General features: G+C 38.0%; 1 protein-coding gene across 6 annotated transcripts in view; it reads right to left on the bottom strand.

Moving 5' to 3' along the window:
- Window positions 1–23,560, bottom strand: part of GRIA2 (glutamate ionotropic receptor AMPA type subunit 2) — a 122,708-nt gene that overhangs the window by 38,463 nt on the left and 60,685 nt on the right. For all 6 annotated transcript variants that reach the window (XM_034770682.1, XM_034770677.1, XM_034770678.1 and 3 more), the window contains exons 5-6: window positions 20,888–20,941; window positions 15,573–15,734 (exon numbers count right to left, since the gene is read on the bottom strand). In XM_034770682.1, coding sequence (XP_034626573.1) covers window positions 15,573–15,734; window positions 20,888–20,941 — 216 coding nt within the window. The remainder of the gene's footprint in view (window positions 1–15,572; window positions 15,735–20,887; window positions 20,942–23,560) is intronic.

Raw genomic sequence — 23,560 nt, 5'->3', positions numbered from 1 at the left:
TGACAGCATGCAATAAACAACAACAAAAATAGCAATAATAATAAGTAGGGCCCTACCAAATTCACGGTCCATTTTGATCAATTTCATGAACATAAGATTTTAAATCAACCACTCTCTGGCCACCCAGCTCTGAAGGCAGCACAGAAGTGACAGTGGCAATACTGCAACCCCCTAAAATAACCTTGTGATGCCCCTGCAATTCCCTTTTGGGTCAGGACCCCATGTGAGAAACGCTGGTCTCCCCAGTGAAACCTTTATAGTATAGGGTAAAAGCACACAAAAGACTAGATTTCACGGGGGGAGACAAGATTTCATGGTCCGTGACACATATTTTCATGGATGTGAATTTGGTAGGGCCATAACAATAAGATAACTTAACCCCTTACTAGCAAATAAATGAGTGCTCTAGAGGCAGATTTATGTAAGCTGAAATGGATTTACTACAGCTGAATGCAGTATTCAAGATGAGTGCATATCATCAATTCATATCTGTTATAATACTTCGATTTTAATTTCTATCCCATTCATTATACATTCTAACAGTTTATTTTTATTTTTTACCACTGCTGTCACTGAGCAGAGGTTTCCTTTTCCTTTTTTTAATTTTATTTCTGTAAAATTCATTTCATTATCAAGGTCTCTCTAGCATGCAGTGAATGCTGAACTATGCCATTAATACTTTATGAAAGCCCTAAGTTTCATGGGATATAATGTTTGGTGTGCTTCAGGGAGTCATGTTACCATGTCTATTACTGATGGATGTTAGTCTTCATTGACTAGGAAATACAGGTAGTGTTTAAACCTCAAATCCATAGCATTATGCTATTATTATTCCTTAATATTTATACCATGATGGCAGCTAGAGATCACAAGCCGATTTGGGTTCTATTATACTAGGCACTATACATATGAAAACCTGTTCTGAAAAGTTCATAGTCCAAGAAGACATTGTTATCCAAAGAATGGAGGGAGAAGGATGCAATTGTCACTCTATATCTAGATATATGTATATAAAACTGTATCTAGTTATTGCAAAACTTTTTTCTGGTAGTTATAAATATATAAACTAAGTGCCAGCTATCCCCATCTGCCTCTCAACACATTATGAGTTGGCTGATAACCTGTAGGCACATTGCAAAGGTGGGTTTTGAAGGAGGAGAGGGTGGTGGCCTTAGAGGTCAGTTTAGGGAGAGGCAGCATAAGTGTGTCACATGTTTTTAGCCCAAGACAAAACAAAGAGTTTTGCACAGACATCGTTTGAGACATTTGGGGAGAAGTCTGCTATTATATGCATGTATTTTATTAATCTAAGGCTAAACATTCACAATGGGTTATCTAAACTGAACAGGAAAATTCACATCTGCATCCATTCCATGGACAAATCCCACAGGTTTCCTAAAGGTTTCATAGGTCATGGTGTATGAATATAAATAAATATTCAAGTCATCAGAGCAGATTCAACCCTAGATTCTGCCCAAAGGGTAGCCCTGGTGCAGGAAGGCTCCTGCTCTTCTGGAAGATGGAAATAACTTGCAGTTCTTTAATGCCATGCCAAAACCTGCCAAGCCTAACTAATGAGGGGATATGGCCATGGCAGCCTGGGGATGGACTGGTTCATTCTCATTTATCTGGGCTCCTGTGGGATCCAATATACAATTTAAAGCTTCTTCCTCTTGGTGGAACTTCCAAATGAGCACCCTGGTGCAAACATAACTTGCCCTCCTCAGGAGATGAATAATTCCTGGACTTTAGTGGCTCAGAGATGTGTAGTATGAGTACATAATATGTTACTCTAGTCATTTCTGTCTTCATTCCACAAGCCGTAAATCAAGCTGGAAGCTGATTTAATAAACTAAACTGAACATTTTTAAAGGTAATTTCAGGAATAGCTTCCTCATCCCAGAGGTTAAGAGATGGTAAGTGGAATCTCTATCCAAGCAACCAGAAGGGAGTCCTGCATTTTTGCATGTGCATTTAAGGTTGAATTTTGAACCTGAAATGAGCATCCTCATAAAAGCTCAAAAAACAAAAGTGAAATTCAAAAAGAACAATTTTATTTTTTATTTATACTCTCATGGTTTCAAGCCAATCTCATGATTTTTAGGTATCTGACACATTATTTGGAGCCTCTGAACATGGCAATACTCTTTCTGTGTAGTTTTTCACAGTAAAGGAAATGCGATGTGCAAAGTTTTTAATGAAAGGAATTTTGGTTAACAACATTGCAATCAATGGCTGCAAAGGGGGAATAAAAGCTTATTAGCATTTTGTACCATCCTATAATTATTTATTCCATTCATTTTACTTGCTCTTAGCTGTATGTTTAGTCTTCCACCCCTCAGAAGTATAACAAGTACCCAGGGGAAATTATGTCATTATTGGGGAGAAATGTAGTGATATCCATGAGTAAAGTCCCTTTGTATAAAACATTGCACATATACATCATCTTTAAGTGGAGGGGCTCAAAGTGATATACAAACATCTTACCTCCCTGTTACATATGGAAAATTGAGAGATGGTGATCTAGTGACATTCCTATGTTGAGTTAATGGTGGAGTCAAGAACAGCACCTAAGTCTCTTGACTCCCAGACTATTTCTAATGTTATATATTTATTTGAAATTTAGACTATGATAAGTGAAATACAAGTATTTATGTGATGGTTACCATGATTATAAACAGGATAAGAAATATATATAAGTACAAAAATTGTGTAAGTAGTGTCTTGATTTTCCTATATATTGGAGGCTTCATCCTCCTCTCATTTAGGAGAGCACCCAATGGGAGTTTCATTTGGAACCAGCTTCACTGAGAGAAGGGTCAAGGCATGACTATATAACGCTGAGGGCAGGTCTACACTACTGGGTTAAGTTGACCTAAATTATGCAACTCCAACTATGTGAATAAAAAACATATCTGGAGTCGAGATAGCTTAGGTTGACTTACTGCGGGGTTGACACTGAGCTGGGTCAACGGGAGAAATTCTCCCATTGACTTACCTTACGCTTCTCGTTCTGGTGGAGTACCAGAGTCGACAGGAGAGTGATCTGCAGTTGATTTAGTGAGTCTTCACTAGACCCGCTAAATCGACCCCCGGTGGATTGATCGCCACAGCGTTGATCCCCAGTAAGCATAGATATACCCTTATACACCAGTATAACTCCACTGACATCACTGCAATTACTTCTGATTTACACTGGTTTGACCACAGAATCAGGGCCTGTTTCTCTAATAGTAGTTATTTTCTTGGGTACAGTGGTAGATTTCTTTAAAAATCTTCATTTCCATGATTTCATTTGGATATTTTTTCCTTAAAAAAAAAGCATGATGAGGATAACACAGGCTCACAAAGCATTCTCTGATGAGCCTGAGAAGAAACCAGAATTTAACAAATGTACATTGCCAAGAGTCACAGTAATAGGTCAGCAGCCCGCATCAGCTCTCCCCCCCACCCCCCAATACCAGCACCTCCCGCCCACCGGCAGCCCCGCCGATCAGCACCTCCCACTCCCTCCCTGTACCTCCCGATCAGCTGTTTTGTGGTGTGCAGTAGGCTTGGATGGGGGAGAGGGGGAGGAGCGAGGGCACTGCAGGCTCAGGGAAAGGAGCGGGAAGGGGTGGAGTGGGGGCAGGGCCTGTGGCAGAGCCAGGAGTTGAGCAGTAAGCACTCCCTGGCACATTGGAAAGTTGGTTCCTGTAGCTCCAGCCCTGGAGTCGGTGCCTATACAAGGAGCCACATATTAACTTCTGATGAGCTGCATGTGGCTCCGGAGCCACAGGTTGGCCACCCCTGGGATAAGGTCTCAGAGGCTACTGAGTGTATAAGGTCTCAGAAGCCACCGCATCATATTCCTGAGTCTCCAAGGCCTCAGAGGATACTCCAACAATTATGAGGTCTTGCAAGGAATTGAGCTTCCTCCCACTTGCCCAAAAAGTCTAAATAATGTAAATAATAACATATAGCACTTTTCATGCATTGATCTCAAAGCACTTTACAAAGGGAAGTATGTGCCATTATTTGCATTTTCTAGATGAGGAAACAGAGGTACAGAAAGATGAAACATCAGTAGCATAGCCAGAAAAAGAACAAAGGTCAACCCTAATTTACTGTAAACAATTTAGAACATATTCTTTTGGATCATCATTGCATGGATGCATAAAATCTCCTTTCTGAAACACAAATTCCTGTACAAGAATCTGACACATCAGAAAACGGCAGAAAAATAAACAATGACAAGTTTTTAAAGTGCTTGTACACAAATGGGGGTAGGGGGAAGGAATAGCTCAGTGGTTTGAGCAGTGGCCTGCTAAACCCAGGGTTGTGAGTTCAATCCTTGAAGGGGGGGGCCATTTAGGGAACTGGGGTAAAAATCTGTCTGGGGATTGGTCCTACTTTGAGCAGGGGGTTGGACTAGATGACCTCCTGAGGTCCCTTCCAACCCTGATATTCTATGATTCTATGAAATGCTAGAAGTCTAAATAATAAGCTGGGTGAACTAGAGTGTCTCGTGTTAAAGGAGGATATTGATATAATTGGCATCACAGAAACCTGGTGGAGTGAGGACAATCAATGGGACACAATCATTCCGGGGTACAAAATATATCACAAGGACAGAACAGGTCATGCTGGGGGGTGGGGGGAATGGCACTATATGTGAATGAAAATGTAGAATCAAATGAAGTAAAAATCTTAAATGAATCCACATGTTCCATAGAATCTCTATGGATAGTAATTCCATGCTCTAATAAGAATATAACAGTAGGGATCTATTATCGACCACCTGACCAGTACAGTGATAGTGATGATGAAATGCTAAGGGAGATTAGAGAGGCTATCAAAATAAAGAACTCAATAATAGTGGGGGATTTCAATTAACCCCATATTGACTGGGTACATGTCACCTCAGGACGAAATGGAGAGACAAAATTTCTCAATACTTTAAAAGACTGCTTCTTGGAGCAGCTGGTACAGGAACCCACAAGGGGAGAGCCAATTCTCGATTTAGTCCTGAGTGGAGTGCAGGATCTGGTCCAAGAGGTAACTATAACAGGACCGCTTGGAAATAGTGACCATAATATAATAACATTAACTTTCCTGTGGTGGGAAGAACACCTCAACAGTCCAACACTGTGGCATTTAATTTCAGAAAGGGGAACTATGCAAAAATGAGGTTAGTTAAACAGAAATTAAAAGGTACAGTGACTAGAGTGAAATCCCTACAAGCTGCATGGACACTTTTCAAGACCATAATAGAGGCCCAACTTAAATGTATACCCCAAATTAAAAATCACTGTAAAAGAACTAAAAAAGAGCCACCATGGCTTAACAACCACATAAAAGAAGCAGTGAGAGATAAAAAGGTATCTTTTAAAAAGTGGAAGTCAAATCCTAGTGAGGTAAATAGAAAGGCGCATAAACACAGCTAAATTAAGTGTAAAAATGTAATAAGAAATGCCAAAAAGGAGTTTGAAGAACAGCTAGTTAAAAACTCAAAAGATAATAACAAAATGTTTTTTAAGTACATCAGAAGCAGGAAGCTTGCTAAACAACCAGTGGGGTCCCTGGACGATTGAGATACAAAAGGAGCACTTAAAGACGATAAAGTCATTGAGGAGAAACTAAACGAATTCTTTGCTTCAGTCTTCACGGCTGAGAATGTTAGGGAGATTCCCAAACCTGAGCCTTCCTTTGTAGGTGACAAATCTGAGGAATTGTCACAGATTGAAATGTCACTAGAGGAGGTTTTGGAATTAATTGATAAATTTAACAGTAACAAATCACTGGGACCAGATGGCATTCACCCAAGAGTCCTGAAAGAACTCAAATGTGAAATTGCAGAACTATTAACTATGGTTTGTAACCTGTCCTTTAAATTGGCTTCTGTACCCAATGACTGGAAGATAGCTAATGTAACGCCAATATTTTAAAAGGGCTCTAGAGGTGATCCTGGCAATTACAGACCGGTAAGTCTAATGTCAATTAGTTTAAACCATAGTAAAGAATAAAATTGTCAGACACATAGAAGAACATAACTTGTTGGGCAAAAGTCAACATGGTTTCTGTAAAGGGAAATTGTATCTTACTAATCTATTAGAGTTCTTTGAAGGGATCAACAAACATGTGGACAAGGGGGATCCAGTGGAAATAGTGTACTTAGATTTCCAGAAAGCCTTTGACAAGGTCCCTCACCAAAGGCTCTTACGTAAATTCAGTTGTCATGGGATAAAAGGGAAGATCCTTTCATGGATTGAGAACTGGTTAAAAGACAGGGAACAAAGGGTAGGAATAAATGGCAAATTTTCGGAATGGAGTGGGGTAACTAGTGGTGTTTCCCAAGGGTCAGTCCTAGGACCAATCCTATTCAACTTATTCATAAATGATCTGGAGAAAGGAGTAAACAGTGAGGTGGCAAAGTTTGCAGATGATACTAAACTGCTCAAGATAGTTAAGACCAAAGCAGACTGTGAAGAACTTCAAAAAAATCTCACAAAACTAAGTGATTGGGCAACAAAATGGCAAATGAAATTTAATGTGGATAAATGTAAAGTAATGCCCATTGGGAAAAATAACCCCAACTATACATAAATTAGCCCCGATCATATTGTAACTACAACTAATCAGGAAAGAGATCTTGGAGTCATGCAGACGTCCATGCAGTGTGCGGCAGCAGTCAAAAAAGCAAACAGGATGTTAGGAATCATTAAAAAAGGGATAGAGAATAAGACTGAGAATATCTTATTGCCCATATATAAATCCATTGTACGCCCACATCTTGAATACTGTATACAGATGTGGTCTTCTCATCTCAAAAAAGATATACTGGCATTAGAAAAAGTTCAGAAAAGGGCAACTAAAATTATTAGGGGTTTGGAACAGGTCCCATATGAGGAGAGATTAAGGAGGCTAGGACTTTATAGCTTGGAAAAGAGGAGACTAAAGGGGGATATGATAGACGTATATAAAATCGTGAGTGGTGTGGAGAAAGTGAATAAGGAAAAGTTATTTACTTGTTCCCATAATATAAGAACTAGGGGCCACCAAATGAAATTAATGGGCAGCAGGTTTAAAACAAATAAAAGGAAGTTCTTCTTCACAGAGCACACAGTCAACCTGTGGAAATCCTTGCCTGAGGAGGTTGTGAAGGCTAGGACTATAACAGGGTTTAAAAGAGAACTAGATAAATTCATGGAGGTTAAATCCATTAATGGGTATTAGCCAGGATGGGTAAGGAATGGTGTCCCTAGCCTCTGTTTGTCAGAGGGTGGAGATGGATGGCAGGAGAGAGATCACTTGATCATTGCCTGTTAGGTTCACTCCCTCTAGGGCACCTGGCATTGGCCACTGTTGGCAGACAGGATACTGGGCTGGATGGACTTCTGGTCCGACCTGGTATGGCCATTCTTATGTTCTTAACACTATACCACAGTTTACAAACAGCATTTTAAAAATATAAACTATTGACAAGATGCCAAGAACAGCATTTCAGCTTATTATTGCAGCAGTGAAAACAGACAAGATGAAAAAATATAAAATAGAGGATGAAAATGAGATGTAGCAATAGAAAACCAAAGTCTCCAGCAGCGCTGAAAATGGATTTGAAAGGACTGATGTGAATGTTAAAGTGTAAACATGATTGATATGTAAACGAAAATTGATTGTTCATCCTGAAATGATTATTAGATTAATATTTTGGTACTGATACACATGTACAGGAAATATCAAACTGGTGTGAAAAGGAGATTTAAAAAGAAAAAAACAACAATAACATGTCTCCGTGAATTTAAAGTTGTTCCTACCTATTTTTCTTTTTGGTTGCGGGTTTTGTTGTTGTTTGTTTTTTAATGTGACTATGTGGCAAACTCAAAATTTAAAAAAGTCACAGTGTCACCTTTTTTATTCCACAGGCAAAAAATTGTAAGAGCTGGGAAACAAAGGACTAGTCTTTAATTTCTTCTGTCAGCTACCTGTATTACTATTATTAGTATAATGAATGATATGACCTGTTGCCACTGTAGACAGAAGAATATATATTAGACTAGCTTAGTCTTGCCTATTGTTTCACCCCTGCACTCATGCCATAAGCAAATAAATATTTACTCTTCTCTACAGCCTAATATAAAATGTTATGTAAAAGCCATTAAGTTTCTGTGACTTACAGCAAAGGTATTCCATATCCCCAATCAACATTCCTTTTTAATTAAAAATTAGTAATCAAAGCGCCATTAAGTATGATTAAAAATATCATTAATGATTCTGGGTTATTAGTCAACCAAGATGAAGTTATTGAGATGATCTTAAAAATAGTTTCTTATAATCATTTTGCTGGAAGAAATTCAACAGTACTTCACTGTAAGATGATTGAAAACAGCATTTTATAGGAAGTAGGAGAAAACAGAATTTTTCATAGCAGCATAGACTAACAGCCCAGTATCTTGTCTTCAAAAATGGTCAGTGTCAGATGAAGAAAAAGAGCTGTTAAAACTCCATTAAGCTCCTTAACTGTGCTATTTTTAAACATACCCTTATGGGAAAGTCATACACAGATTAATGGAGATAAATCCTAGGCATAAGTTTCTACAGAAATTAAATAACATTCTATAGAAATGACTCTAAAGCCATATAGAATTTAATACTGAAATGTATCCTTTCTACAGAATTTTGAGCTCAACCTCCAGAATATAACAGAGAATGAAGGCCTTGCTATAAGATTATTTATCATCTCTTTTTTTAAACTGCAGAAATGTTCTCATATTCTATTATGGTGTGTAGGAGTGCTCCACCAGGAATAAAGGTATGGTCTTGCAAAGTGCTAATCACTCAGCACGGCAATAAAGTCAATAGGAGCTGAGGGTGCTCAAGGAAGAGTTCAGCATCTAACAGGCTCAAGATAGGAAGGAGCACACTAATACTGCAGCAGTGCCATTTAAAAAAAAATATGTACGGTACATCCCCAAAACATAACAATATGTGACGAACCAGCATCACCATTCTATGCAAAAACACCCACCGAAAATATATAAAAATACAGCATCGACTTCCCCTTCAATACTGTCATATACCCCCATGAGAAACAAGTATTCACTCTGCCCCTCCTCCTCTTCGTCACTCAGCCCCAACTTCTGACCTTCCTCATCTCCTTTGTCTCATGACCTCTGAGAACCTTTCTTCCTCTGCTGTTTCAGCCTCGTGTCTCATTCTGATACTGTAAGTATCCTTCTCTTCTTTCACACGGCCCCCAGTCTTCCTTTTTTCCCCTCATCTTACAACTTTCAGGCCCCTTCTTACTCGTCTTTGCCCCCTCTTTGAACCCTAAGGTTCCTTTCTGCTTCACTGCCCCTCCTTTATAGTCTGGTGGCCCTTGTTCTATTTGAGCTCATGAACCTGTCCTGCTCCCTATCCCACATTTAGGGTTTGGTTTTTTTTTGTTTTTTTTTTTTTGCTGCTTTGGATCGGTGGAGGGCCTCTGCATTGTGTGGCCAGATGTATGAATGACCCTCCTCAGGGGTGTGGAGTGCAAGGAGCAGGAGACTTAAAATGTTCAGATTAGTTGTATGCAGTCTGGGCTGGCTGCTGCGTAATGCAGCCCCTCCTCAGGCCACAAAAATGTGAAGAGGAAGGTCCACTGGGGTGGGCAGAAAATGGGAACAGTAGGTCTGCTGCTGCTTTTTCTGTGTGCCTGTACCCTGCAGACTGCACATCCTACTGGTGCCACTTGACTGAGAGTAGGTCAGACAACAAAAGAAACTGGGCAACAAGCGGAGGCATGTCAAGAATCAGTTATATAGTGAAGATTTTGGCCCACTATCCTACAAATGCTTTCTTCCACAGAAGTAGAGTCTTTGGATCTGGACTTAGTGGGTCCATGGGCATCCATGTACCATGTTACCACATCTGTGGCTCTATGGATCCTGCATTAATCCACCCCTGCTTGCACTGATCAGTAGTTTAACTTTTTCAAAAAAATTGAAGCATTTTGGATTAATGATCATTTATGCCAAGAAGCCTTAATCTGTTAATATGGTGCATTCAGATTTATATTTGCAATTTTTTGTGCATGCATTTTTTCCACACCTAAGTTTTTGCAAACATGGAAACTTAAATGTGTTGGTCCAAAGAGCATTTGCATAGTCAAATCAGACAGTAAATCAGCTAGCTATCAGCTCTCCATCCCAATATTTTGTGCACACAAATCTGACTGGGTAAGCAAAATAATGGGCATGAAAAAATGCATGCACAAAAAACTGCAAACGCAAAACTGCAGGCACAGTTTTAGAGGCCACTTTTGAAAACATGGCCCCAATTCCATCTCAGTGTTCTGGTTACATAAAGTCATAAATCCTAAAATTCATTAACTCAGCCTTTATAAATTACTGTAGTCTCTGTGGAATTACTTGATTGTCAGCCTAATCAATCATGCTTTTCCCATTAACACTGTTGCAGGTACAAAAGAATAGCATTTATATAACCCTTATTAATAAGTTTGGCATTACTGAACAATTTTACAATGTGATGTAAACATAGGAAACATATCTACTAATGGCAGTCATCTAACTCATAAACTGTACATTCATTTTCACTTAATGGATTACCTCTAAAATGCATACTCTGAAATTCCATTTTAAACATGAGTTCTCACTGTTCTATTCTATTCCTCATTATTTATGAGTTTATTATTCAGTCCTTTCTTCAGTTTCAGAAATAAATGAATTATTCTACCTGATATGTAATCTACAGTATATTATGCCTATGTATATTAGGTAAAGAACCAATGCAGCAACAGTCAAATTGTCAGCCTTTCATTACAAACTTCATTTTTTCTGAATTAGCAGTTTGGGATGGGGTGAAGTGTTGTCAACTCTCACAAGGTTATCATGAATCTCACAGAACTATTCGGTATTTTTATTAATCACCTAATACCAGGAGCTGCAGCTTTATGTCAGAATATGTGCTTTCATTTTTTTAAAAAAAGTGTCCAGCTTTCATGGTTCTGGAGAAAAGCTTGAAAATATGAGCCCCTGAAGTCTCAAAAAACAGAAGACAAATAAAAAGAACCCAACATTTATTATTTTATAAAATGTCATGATTTTGGGGGGACTAATCTTATGATTTTTTAATGGTGCTGACAATATTGGGGGTAAGAAATTCACTTGAAGTCATCAGTCATAAAAGATTTCAGTCTGTGAGCAAATTTTGTACACATTTTTATAAATGTCAACAATGTTGTACTAACAATTTAATTAGTTACACAGGGTAGACCTAGATTTGCTTAATAGTGTGTACATGGATCGAGTGTATGTAATCATTTGGTACTTGACCACAGTCACTACAGAGCCTACTATTGCCTTGACCTCAAGCTTTCCTTTTGGTATTGATAGTCCTGAGTTCAATCCAGACCGATGTACTTGCTTCCTGGGTGGGTACATATGGCCATGGTTTGTTACAGAATGAGAGCTGAACTACAGTGGGCTTCCAATGCTTGATATGAGCTTGTCTAATGGGGACTACGTAATATGTTGGCCTTGTCTGTGTAATCATAACTTCTTCTAGTTCCAGTGACCATCCAACCTATTACTATCACATACATAATGGCGTTCAAGTTGTAGAGGCTTGAGTTTTTGCTGCAGCAGGTCCCAGATTTGATGGCAGCTGATGTCAGTCATGTCTTTATGTGCATGATGTTGCCATGATTTATTACATGTGCACACATCATTTGGATGTATAGTTCTTCAGAGCATGGACTTTGTTTTTGTGTTCTGTGCTTTACAGTAATAATGTATCTGATAGTGCTTTGAGATTGTTATTGTTTTATTATTTTGCATGTTCAAAATTAAATGTGGCCATTGCCACCAACCAGAGGGCATCTGCAGTGACTAGTCTGGGGGCATGTAACTTCCTTTAATTTACATATCCATAATAGAAAACTCCTATTAGCTCATGTCCATCCAGAAACTGTGATGTTACCTTTGGAATTACACTTGAATAATGTGATCAAATACTAGTAATACTTGCCACCTTCTGACAAAACTGTGCCATATAGGCACAATCCATTGTAAGGAAGGCATTCTGCTCTGCCCCATCTCCCTCGTGCAGGGAATGGAGTATGGCATGTCTCTGTCCTCCTATGTATTGAGAGGCAGGGTTGTCTTGCTGTGTGTGTATGAAAAGGGTAAAATGCTATATCAAAAGAATGTAGTAGTGGGTATGTAGGATATTGCCCCTAGAAAGTAGGATACCTCCAGAAGCTCCCAAGTGTACCCAGTATAATACACCTCACAATAGTGTTTGAATGCCTTCTTGCATTTGTAAATTGGTTTAATAATTTTAACATACATTTTATGTAGCTGTTGTTGAACATTAAGTATCATTCATTGGACCATTCCTGCCCTCCTTGCTCCCGACAACATAAAAACTCAAAGAATGCAAGTTCAGATCCAATGGTTGTTATATAATTATATTAAAACTAAAGCTATTCCTTAAGATTCAGTTCAGTTTTTGTTCTAATCAATAAACACAGAAGCATCAGTAGCAGATGACTTTGCTTCCATAAAAGACAACTGTTCCCACTTATCCCTTTCAAACAATAGCAGAGATGAAAGCTGCAGATGGACAAATTCCTCTGGAAGATTTAGAAGAATTACACATCAGAGCTTCATAGATTTTAAGGCTACAAAGGATTATTATGATAATCTAATGTGACCTCCTGCAAAACACAGGCTACAGAAGTTCATGTAGTAACTTCTGCATCAAAGTCATAACTTTTGATTCAATTAGAGTGTATCTTTTGGAAAGACATCCAATCTGATTTAAAAACTTCTAGTGATGAAGAATACACCAAATCCCTAGATAAGTTTATTCAGTGGTTAATTGTCCTTACTGTTAAAAATTTGAAAACTGAAAATGTATTTCCAGTTTGAATTTGTCTAGCTTCAACTTCCACCCATTAGAGCTTATCATGCATTTTTTATGAAAATGTATGCATATTAAACAAATTAGCCTACTTTACTTGATTCACACGGTCACAATTTTCTGCACAGCATAGTTAGGAATTCAACAAATTTCCAACACCCATAATACTTAAACAGTCAAGCTCCTTATATGGGCAAAGGAAGTATCAACAAAGGATGGACTAGAGTATATTGCCACATTCTACATTGCTGTTATTTTTGGGATACTTCAGTATGACTCTTCATAGATGCATAGAATGAAATCCAAACCCCCCATTAACTTCAGGGAGGCTAGGGTTTCACCCATAGATTTTTAAGGCCAGAATGGACCATTGTAACCAGCTCTCTCATAACATAGATCATAGCTTTCTTTCATTTAGCCCAACATTTTTTAGTTAAACTATAGTTTGTCTTTCAGAAAGACATCCACTCTTGATTTAAATACTAAAGTCATGTGCATTTAGCATATCCCTTGGCAATCTGTTCCAATGATTAATTATTCTCACTGTTAAAAATTTGCATCTTATTTCCAGTTTGACATTGCTGAATTCAACTTCTGCCTCTGGATCTTGTTATAACTGTCTTTCCTGGATTAAAAAGCCCACTAATATCACATTTCTTCCTGTGTAGGTACTACTATACGTATAGATAAGGTTGGCAAGATTTGATTTCTAATATAATTTTGACAGATAATATTGATGTTTATTTTTAAGCATTTTTTATTTTTATCAATTTAAATTTTCATGGGAAAAATTATGAGTTAAGGTTTTTTTTATTTTTATCAATTTACAGTTGTGGGAAATTATGGACGAATCAGACAACAATTATTTAAATGATAGTAGACATTGAAATTCTAAAAGTTAAAGCTTTATAACCTCTATAACACAAATTAGGAAGACAAGGTGGGAGAGATAATATCTTTTATTGGACCAACTTCTGTTGGTGAGAGGGACACCGAAGCTGGTCCAGTAAAAGATATTACCTCACCCTCTAATATCTTGGGACCAACACAGCTATAACAACACTGCATAAAAGACAAATTGTCAACATCACACATCAAACTATACAAAATAGATATCCTTATACTCTAGTGAGTTTTCAAGCAGCATTTTTCTTACTTTGTTTATCTCTAAATTTCAATGATTAATGAGGGAAACATTTTTTCATCAGTTTGCGTGTGTACAGTGAAATAAACCTTTATTGACATTTACCAATAAAAATCTAATCCTTCCTTATAAACCACAACGATCAAATGACCTCTCAACTTACTTCCTGATAAGCAAAATAGCTTGAGCTCCTTTTGTCTTTTCATTGTAAAATATACTTTCCAGGCCACAAACAATTTCAATTGATTATTTGAGGAGTAAGGTAGAGGAAGGGGGAAAAATGGGGCCCTAAGGAAAGCAGCAGCCTTCAAAGAACTCAGAAGAGAACAACTTATAGGTTGTATTCATCATTCACAGTCAAACTATACCTTCAATCAGTGCACTAATGCAAATTGCACATATGAACTGAGGGAGGATGCAGTCCTAACCTTGTTCTGTCAGAGAAATAGGATAAGGGATTCTTGTGCACATCATGTTTTTAACCAAATCATATGCACAAAGGTAACTGCAAAAATAATGTCATTGACTGAGTCCCAAAAAACTGTCACGATTAAGTAATCAGCTATATTCATTTGTACTTTACATTATATTATGGTTGTTGCACATTTTTTGTTTGTTTTCTGCAATTCATAGTCCTGATGAGAATTTTTATCATCAAATGAGAACTGTTATCTATTTCCTTATGGTTAGTATAATATAGTAAAGATAACATGCTACTTATGTAAACATATGTTAGTCCCAATACATATTTCCCCTGCCGCTTCTGATTATTTGATTTAATTGTGCTGAATCTATAAATAAATACTAAAATCATTAAGTATTAACTGAGCACTGTTCATCTTCAATATGCCTTACTAACATTAATTGATCCTTATAACACCCCTGTAAAGTATGAAAGTATTATTATCCTGATTTTCCCAAGAGGGGAAACTAAGACAGAAATTAAATGATTAGTTCAATGAGTCACTCAGGACTGAAATCAGACCACACCTCACTTTTAGTATAGTACAGTTTATTGTGAATATTTTAATTTTAAAACAGACTTTGTTCGATTTAAACATCTCTCTCAAAATACAATGCTTTTCCACGCATTTATAAGCCATTTATTTTTCAGGATACTGCAGGAAGAAGATGATGCTATACCACAAAGGGCTGTGGATTCGTGTGCTCATGAGTGTGTTTGTGAGTGTGCATGTATGTTTTCATCTAGAAGATTTAAGGAAGAGATTTTAAAATAAAGAAAAAAAATAAACCCCAAAAATGTCAGTGCCTATATGGTCATATCATAAACAACTGCACAACATGCTGCCAGGCACAGCTTTACAGTGGTATCTTGAACATTTGTGACAGTACAGGATCTCTGTTAACCAGCCCTAAGGGAGAGAATGTTAAAAGTAGCTTGGAGGAACATAAAACGTTGTTGGCATAGCTGATTTCATATGCCTTGCTCTATCTTTTGTCTTTCTCTCCAAACCCACCCCATCTTCTCTTCTATCCGAGTTAAAATAAATAAAAAATGTACCTTGATTGTACTGGTGTGTGCTCCTGGATATTCTTTTTCTTCCAATGTTGACCAGCGCTGTACAAATTTTGATACCAGGGGATCATCATAGTCCACTATCTGAAAGCCTGAGACATTAGCTCCTCCAAACTGGATTTTTGATAAATCTCCATCAGTAAATCCCTGGGCACAGAAAACATGTGTCAGTTATTTCACCATGTCTATCAGATTAGTAGGTACAAGTAAAGAGTTATCATGCAATTTTTACTGCAGAAATGTAACCCAACATTTCCCTTTCTCAGGGATCTGGACTCAGACCAGAGCTCTGAGGGCCAGCAGTGGCTGGGAACACTGTGAAGATACAGAGAGTGTGTCTTGTCACTCTCCTTTACCATTTAAAAGCTGAATTTAGCAGTCCTTTTTAATGATGAGCATTTACTCATGTGAGCAATCTCATTTGTTTCAATGGGACTACTCATGTGAGTAAGTACTCACTATCATGAAAAACAGCTACACAATCTATCCCTAACCAGTGACAGTGAGTCAGCCACTGTCTCACTGAAGGATTGCTATGATCTGCCTTCACAGAGAGTATGGTGGGAAGACCCTTATAAACCTCCCTGTAATAAAATATTATTTTTGCTGATATGAATATTCTTATTCTGTCATGGAAATAAAGTTGTTCTAGCCTAGAGAATGAAGCAAGTCATTTTAAGACAAATTGTTAGGGCCAAATTCCACCCACAGATACATGGAAACAGGGCTCCCCCTAAAAATTTGTGGAAGCCAAATACATGAATCTGAGGGCCTAGTTATGTCCCTGCTTCACGTATATGCAGTATAAAGAGAAAATGAATTACAGTGAAGTGTCACTTGCCCACATTAAATGAGGGGAATTATGTTAATTTTGACAAACTAGCTGTCAAATAAGCAGGTGATTTTTAAATTACTTCTCATTTTTTCTTTATGCTTCATGAAGAAAAGACCAGTGTAAACAGCAGGGAGGAGCAGAGCTGTGAAATAGCCTTGAAGCCAAAGACTTTCTATGGCAGAAAAGGGGAAGCCAATGAAAGGATTCAAAAAGGTGGTCAGAATGACAGGCAAGAAATACAGGATGATTTTAGCAGCTGCTCTCTGAACAGACTGGGCGGGGCAGGATAATGTGCATGTCAGAAAGAGCAGAGAGAAGGTTATAGTAATTAAGACAGAAGATGACGACAGCCTGGATAGGTTTTCTCTGTAGTCTGAGTTTCTGATTTTCTTGTGGCACTGTTATAGGGAACAGTTAAGGTAGTTTGGGTCCCTAAGCTGTGAATGTCCATACTTTCAAAGTATTTTCATTTCTTGTAAGTTTAATGTTAACTCTGAATTTCCAGAGTTTTTCATTTTCTTAATTTTGCTCTCACTACAATATTCTTGGTAGGATTCTTAGTGCTATGTACCCTCACCTTCACCTTTAAGATTTTCTCTGGGAAATTCCATTTTTTGAAATAGTGCTAACATGGGACTGGTGAGAACAGACAGCTGGAGAGGCAGAACAGATGGGGGTATCCCTGTCTCCTTGAAGCTGATATGAGGGAAGCTCCACAACTACGGACATTCAAAGGTCACCCAAGTGCGTCTCTAACCAAGTCAGTAATATCAGTTCCTCACTTATTCTTAGGAGCTTGTTAGCCCTCCAGTAGTCTGAGGCAATGATGACCCTTATCCTCATCCCTTCACCCTTACTTGGCTCTTCAGCCTCTGACAAGCCTAAATAGTGCCCTCAGAGGAGAAAGACTGTGGGAGGGAGAGGGAGATAAAGAGCCTTTTAGAGCAAGTCTACGTGGAGCATTAGTCTGGTGGAAATTCTAACATGTACTAACATGTTGCGCACTAACTGGCTCGTGGACCAGCTGGCATGTACTAAGAGGACTCTAACACATGTTAATGTAGTCCATTTCAAACAGCATTATGGTAAAGTGCACTAGGCAACTTTTAGTGTACACCGTGTTGACATGCCTAAGACTCACTGTGGGTTCTCCTCTCCTGCTGACCACAGGAGAACCATAGGAAAGGGGGAGAGAAGTGTACTTCAGTCTTGTTCCCAAGCCCCATGTGATCTCCAGAACCCTCAGTAAATACCATTTTAGTAACTTGTGTATATTTTTAATTAGTGTGTATGTAGCTATAATAGTTACTGTATGCTAAACATACACCAACAGTCAAATCCTTCAGTCCTTTTTCTTACTGAATCAAAAACATACTCTGATTTCAATAGGAGTTTTGCTATTGTAAGGACTAGGTCCTGCTCCTGCTCCCACTGAGGTTAATTGGGCTCTATGTCAGGACTGAAGGATTTGGTCCCAGCTAATGAACTGCTGATCCATGATGGGTGTATATTTATCATTCAGCTGTACAATTAAAATAAAGATGTTTTGATTTTAATAATCTGTTATTGCCAAACCAACATAGATAATTATGCTAATTAATTTCAATGGAAACCTTAATCTGAGACACTTAACTCGAAGTGCACCCAAAATGTTTTCACAATGAATACAAAAAGCAGCAGCAACACCAACCACCATGACCAAAAACTGTCACAATTGCTATGGTGATGCATGTTAGCTGCTGTGCTCACAGTGGATGCCATATTGCTTGCTAATATGAGCATTTACATAGGAATCATGCAGTCTTTCTGAATCTGATCTTAACCGCAGGTTGTTTTGATATAAACATGCAATACATAATTCACAGTATTAACTATATGTCATCGGGAATCCTTCAAAGTCAAAGATGATTGTCTTTCATTGAATACCCAATTCAAATTATCTATGGGTCCACTGATGGCTGATAAGATGTACTTGCCTTGTATATTGTGTAGAACATTATATACTGATCTGTACTATTTGCATTTGAATTCTTACTGTACAATTTTGTAGTATGCAAATGTATTATTAAAAAGGAACCTCCAAAATATTTTTGAGATAGTTTAGTTCAGTAAATTACAATCACACAGGTTCTCTGCTGCAAAATGAGAGCAAATGGATGAAATATCAATCTGTGTATTGAAATGGACTAGTCACACTTTTTAAACAAATATATTTGCTGTCCTTCAAAACTAAAAATTTATTTGAAATTAAGCAAAGTTTTGTAGTTCTTCAAATTTCATAGGCATGACATATTTCTCTGTTGTTTAATAAACCTGCAGTAAATGGGGGTTGGGTCTTTTATTCTCAAGAAAGATTAAAATGAAGTTAATTCCAAATATGTTTCCCTACTATTCTGTTTTTGAACAGACATTCAGAATCTGAGTCTCAGTTAAGCCAACACCCCTTTATATCACGCTGGCAGCAGAAAGGGGCCTCAAAGTGGGTAGAAATGGCCCCTACAGAATATGTCCTGCACATGCAAGTGGGGAGGCTACTTGATATCCCAATAGAGGATAGATTGGGAGAAGGCAGTGGCATGTCTGGAGCTGTTCTGTTTTCTCAGAGCCTTTAGAGGACCAGGGGAAACAGAATGTAAATTAGAGCAGCCCTAAGCCAAGTCAAGCACCTACAAAGTGCCACAATACAGGAAACATAAAAGTGGCTTATAGCTACTTTGCGTCCATGTTCTCTCCCTGCCCCAAGCACAGGAACTGAGTAACAAAGAATCAAGCCTTCAGAATCTGGCCTTTGGGCCAATTTCTCTACTGGTGTAAATCAGCATACCTACATTGAGTTCAATGGCTCTTCATATTCAAAGAAAGAAAAATAGCAGTTCAGATCATTAACCTTAAAACAGTAAAGAGTTTGCTGAATCTCTCTTAGATAGGCTATTAACTAGAGGATCAGATTGTGATTGACCCCTATGCAAGTGTGCTGTAGGGAAAGAGGGCTGTAGGAAAAGAGGACTGTACTCAATTTTTCCTCTTTCTGTGGCCTGTCATTGGTGCAGCCCCCACACTCAGATGGCTTCGTCAATGAGCCCCAGAGCTGAGAAGAGTAGGGAGGCCTCCTTTCCACATCAGCCCACTGAGCAGGCTAATCACAAAAACAGGAGAAAGTTGTACCATCCTAAAGATGGTATAGTCTGGGCACTGCCCTTGTTCTTAAACAATGTGCCATTTGCGGGGCCACTCACTGCTCATAGCATGGTGCAGCTCCACACTGCCACTTCTTAAGCCACTGATAATGTCACAATTTGGCCTTGGGGGTCCATTTTCTGTCTCGGTTTAGGTCTTGATTGTTCAGTCCTTACTCATGTTGCTGACTGCCAACACAAGTATTGTCACTGAAATCAGTGGGATTATTTGCCTGATCAAGTGCTTACCAATGTGAGTATGAACTCCAAAATTGGGCCCTGACACTAGAAGCCCTTAAAAGAAAATAATGTAGCATGATCTTGGAATATAAGGTTATTTATTGGCTTTTTGTAATAGTTTAGTGACACAGTTTTACTGATCTTTGCAAAATCTAGACCAAGAGTTTTCAAAAGAGAGAGCATATAAGATATAGTTCACCCAACATTAATTGGGTGAGCTCAAGTTCAACTTAATATTTATATATTATATATATTATATCCAATAATATTGTATACTTATTCTCAGCCCAGTCCTGACCACACTAATAGCCAAAAGCAAACCCAGTCAACATTGTGATGGGAATAAATATCAGATGTCAGTATTGAGGTGCATTTGGAATAGTTTAGTTGGATGGTGGCATATTACTTCTGTACATCTGACTTACTTTACTTTTTGTCTTTTCATTTTAACTACACACATAACATCCAATGTAGGAAAGACCTGCTATGGCTGTCCTGTAACATTCCATTAACTTCAGTGAGAACTGAATGCATGGACTAATTACAGTAGCAGCCTAAATGTAAAGCCTAGGAATTTTGAAAAGAGAAGATGCACCAAGAACAAAGCAGAAGGACACAAAAAATTGGTTCCCCCAATTAATGGCACAAATAATTTGCAATGGTAATGTTTTTTCCCTAACTGAATGATGTGGTCTACATGGAGGGCAATGAGTGTTCTAATTCCCACATATACTCGGACTGCTCTCATGCATATAGTTTAAAAGATTGATCCTGCAAAATGCTGAACATCTTCCTGGAGGTGATGAGCACCCTCAACTCCCGTTGAGGGGAACCTGATAGAAAGCATTCAATACCTGAACGCACCAGCCCCAAAGACATTTTTGTAAGAAATAAAATAGCAAAAGTTTAGCAAGGAGGAAGAAATTTAACATCCCCCCACACCAAAAAAATATCTATTACAAGCTCATAAAACATAATACTGTCCTGGTATGTTACTATTAACGCTAAAAAGAGTAACGCAGGCACATGGTAATAATGAAATCACTTACCAGATTTGCAATGATGTAATGGTATCCTTTCACATGTTTACCAATCGTAATAACCTGTAAAAGAAAAGAAAACTCATTTTAATTGAAAATGAACAGTTACTACATGGGTTTACCCTAAAAAAGTAAAATACCCACAAATTAGTTCTAGTCACTAATCTTTATTTATTTATATTGTGCTTTTTCAAAATATTTGCTTTTATTTTACCTAGAAAAGCCATGGGCCAGATCCTCAGCTGGTACAAATCAGCACATGTCCATTGAAATCAACAGAGTTATGATGATTTACACCAGCTGAAGATTTGTCCCCAAGACATTGAAAGAGGTGTGTTGAATTCCAAGGACTAGACTGTATCTTTAGGCATACTCCAATTGTAGTCCCAGCAGACACTGTGCCTCAGACACACCTTCTGTGGCACAATTCCCTCCCTGCTTCCTCCTTACTCTGAAAGAGCTGTAATTTACTGTTGGAAGTACCAGCAGCAAATGATGACACCCTCTGTGCTGGCTCAGCTGTCCTGGACACTAATTGGTGGAGGCAAGGGGAAATGAAGCCAAGGCTTTGCCCATCCCTGCCATGCTGTCCACTCCCTACTTATTGGCTCTCAGGGGAAATGGGAAGGGAGGCACAAGTGGCCATGCCTGCATCCAAGATCTAGGTAGTCGATATATACTGGCACCCATCAAAGCTGCACATTTTTCTATAAAGTCAGGCTTTTGTTTGATAGAAACTTTAGCTTCATTCAATTCATGTAAGATTTTATATTTTTACATCTTGGCAGGTATACTATTATAAAAGATTTAGGGTTCATTATCACTGTATTTATATTTGCTCACAGAGTGTTCTTAGGAGGTGAAAATTAATGTACCAGTCAGCTTGTAATTAGTTTTTTTTTTTCTGTTATTAATTGGTTTCTGTGAAGTATTGGATAATAAACTAAAATTTGGAAAATGATCACACTCAAAATTGTACATTAAATTTAGTATGGACCCCAAAATACTACTTAGGCAAAAAAAAAAAAAAAAAAAAAAATTGCCACTCCCCAAAGCAGTCATGTCTACTCCAAAATGGCAACAAAATATCAGAAATATAGAACACAGAATGGATTTATATAGATAGTAGTTTTGTTGCTTGATTTTGAGTCAATTTTAAAGATATTATTTTTCAGTGAAGCTAGGGATGAATGAATACATGATTAAATTTGGTCAGAAAATTTGCAATTATTGATATAATATATCTGTGGCATTTATATCTTTTTATATGATCTCTTCTGTACTATAGGTGTCATACCATATGTATTACTTAAAAACTTGATTCTTCAAACACTTCCTGAGTGTAGGGCTTATTAAGCGAGCAGTCTCATCATCACTCTGCACTATTGACTTCAATAGGACTATTCATGGGCTTCAATTATGATATGCTTAGGTACTTTCCTGAATCGAGATCTATACTTGGTGTTTAAATTGTTCTGACAGAAATAAGCACTATGCTTGGCAGGAAGTGTTTGCAGAATTAGGGAGTGAAAGTGACACTGCCAACTTAAAAATCAAAACGTTGCCTGAATGTTTTTCTACTTACTTTGTAAACACCTCTGAAAAAGATTAGAAAATAAAAATCTCTTTTTTCTAGTTTTTTTACCCTGTACATTTGACAGTACTTTGTGTGTAGTCAATTTCATTGACTCCCTAATACAATCTTTTGTCAATCAGTTTGCCCTGTTGTGTTGGTCTTTCAGATAGTAACAGGAGAGAAAAAAAACATTTTTAAAATAAGAAAATACAACTGCAAACCTGCCAAAATTAGCAGGGACAGTCTGGTGGGAGCACAGACCAATTCTGAAGTTGTATAGGGTGAAGCAGCCCAGATTGTACTAGGGCTGCCTTAAACTCCCTCACGGCTGATTTCCACAGCTCTGTAGTCAGTGTGACCTCTGGTAACAAAGGGTACAGATTAATAGTGTGAGAAGTAGCCTACTCTAGTGGATCAAGCATGGGACTGACAGCAAGAACTGACAGCAAGAACTTTCAACTTCTGCTCTGGCACTAGTCAAATCACTTAATTTTTTATCATTATTTCTATCTTTCTAAATTTGGGATAAAAATACTAGTAATATATATAAGTGTTAAAATTCACCAGAATGTACACTAACATCTTCAGTAGCTGGGAGTCTAATAAATTCCAGACTCCCTGCCAATTTAGAGAATTGTCCCTTGAAAATCATTTGAAAATGCTGGCAATTCTCCACAAGCTGCTAGGCTCCAGATCGCCTGTATCAGGAGTCCCATCCCAATGTCTGCCCTTTGCATAGTGCTCTGATTATGGTGGACAGGAGTTGGTTACTTTTCTAATATTCCTTCAAAAATCCGGAGTCAGGCAACAAATCATGAGATTTTAAAAATGACTATTTTATTTGCTCTTGCTTTTGAGCTTTTAGGAGGTAACATTTTCAAGATTTTCTCCTCAAACATGAGGGCTAGTAATTTATTGTTTTTAAAAGCAGAAATTCTCACAAATCACTTGATAGCAGACTCTGCGGCTTTAAGAAAAAAACCCACCAAATATCATGAGATTCACAATAAAATCACATGAGCTGCCAATATTGCTTTTCCAGGGATTGGAAGCCCACTCAAAATACTAACCGGCTTTGAGTTTAGGGAGGACATTCCAGATGCACT

Source organism: Trachemys scripta, chromosome 5 (assembly GCF_013100865.1).
Source record: "Trachemys scripta elegans isolate TJP31775 chromosome 5, CAS_Tse_1.0, whole genome shotgun sequence".
Lineage (NCBI taxonomy): Eukaryota > Metazoa > Chordata > Testudines > Emydidae > Trachemys > Trachemys scripta.
Note: the sequence above shows the minus strand (reverse complement) of the source record. Positions and strands in the feature narration are given on the sequence as shown.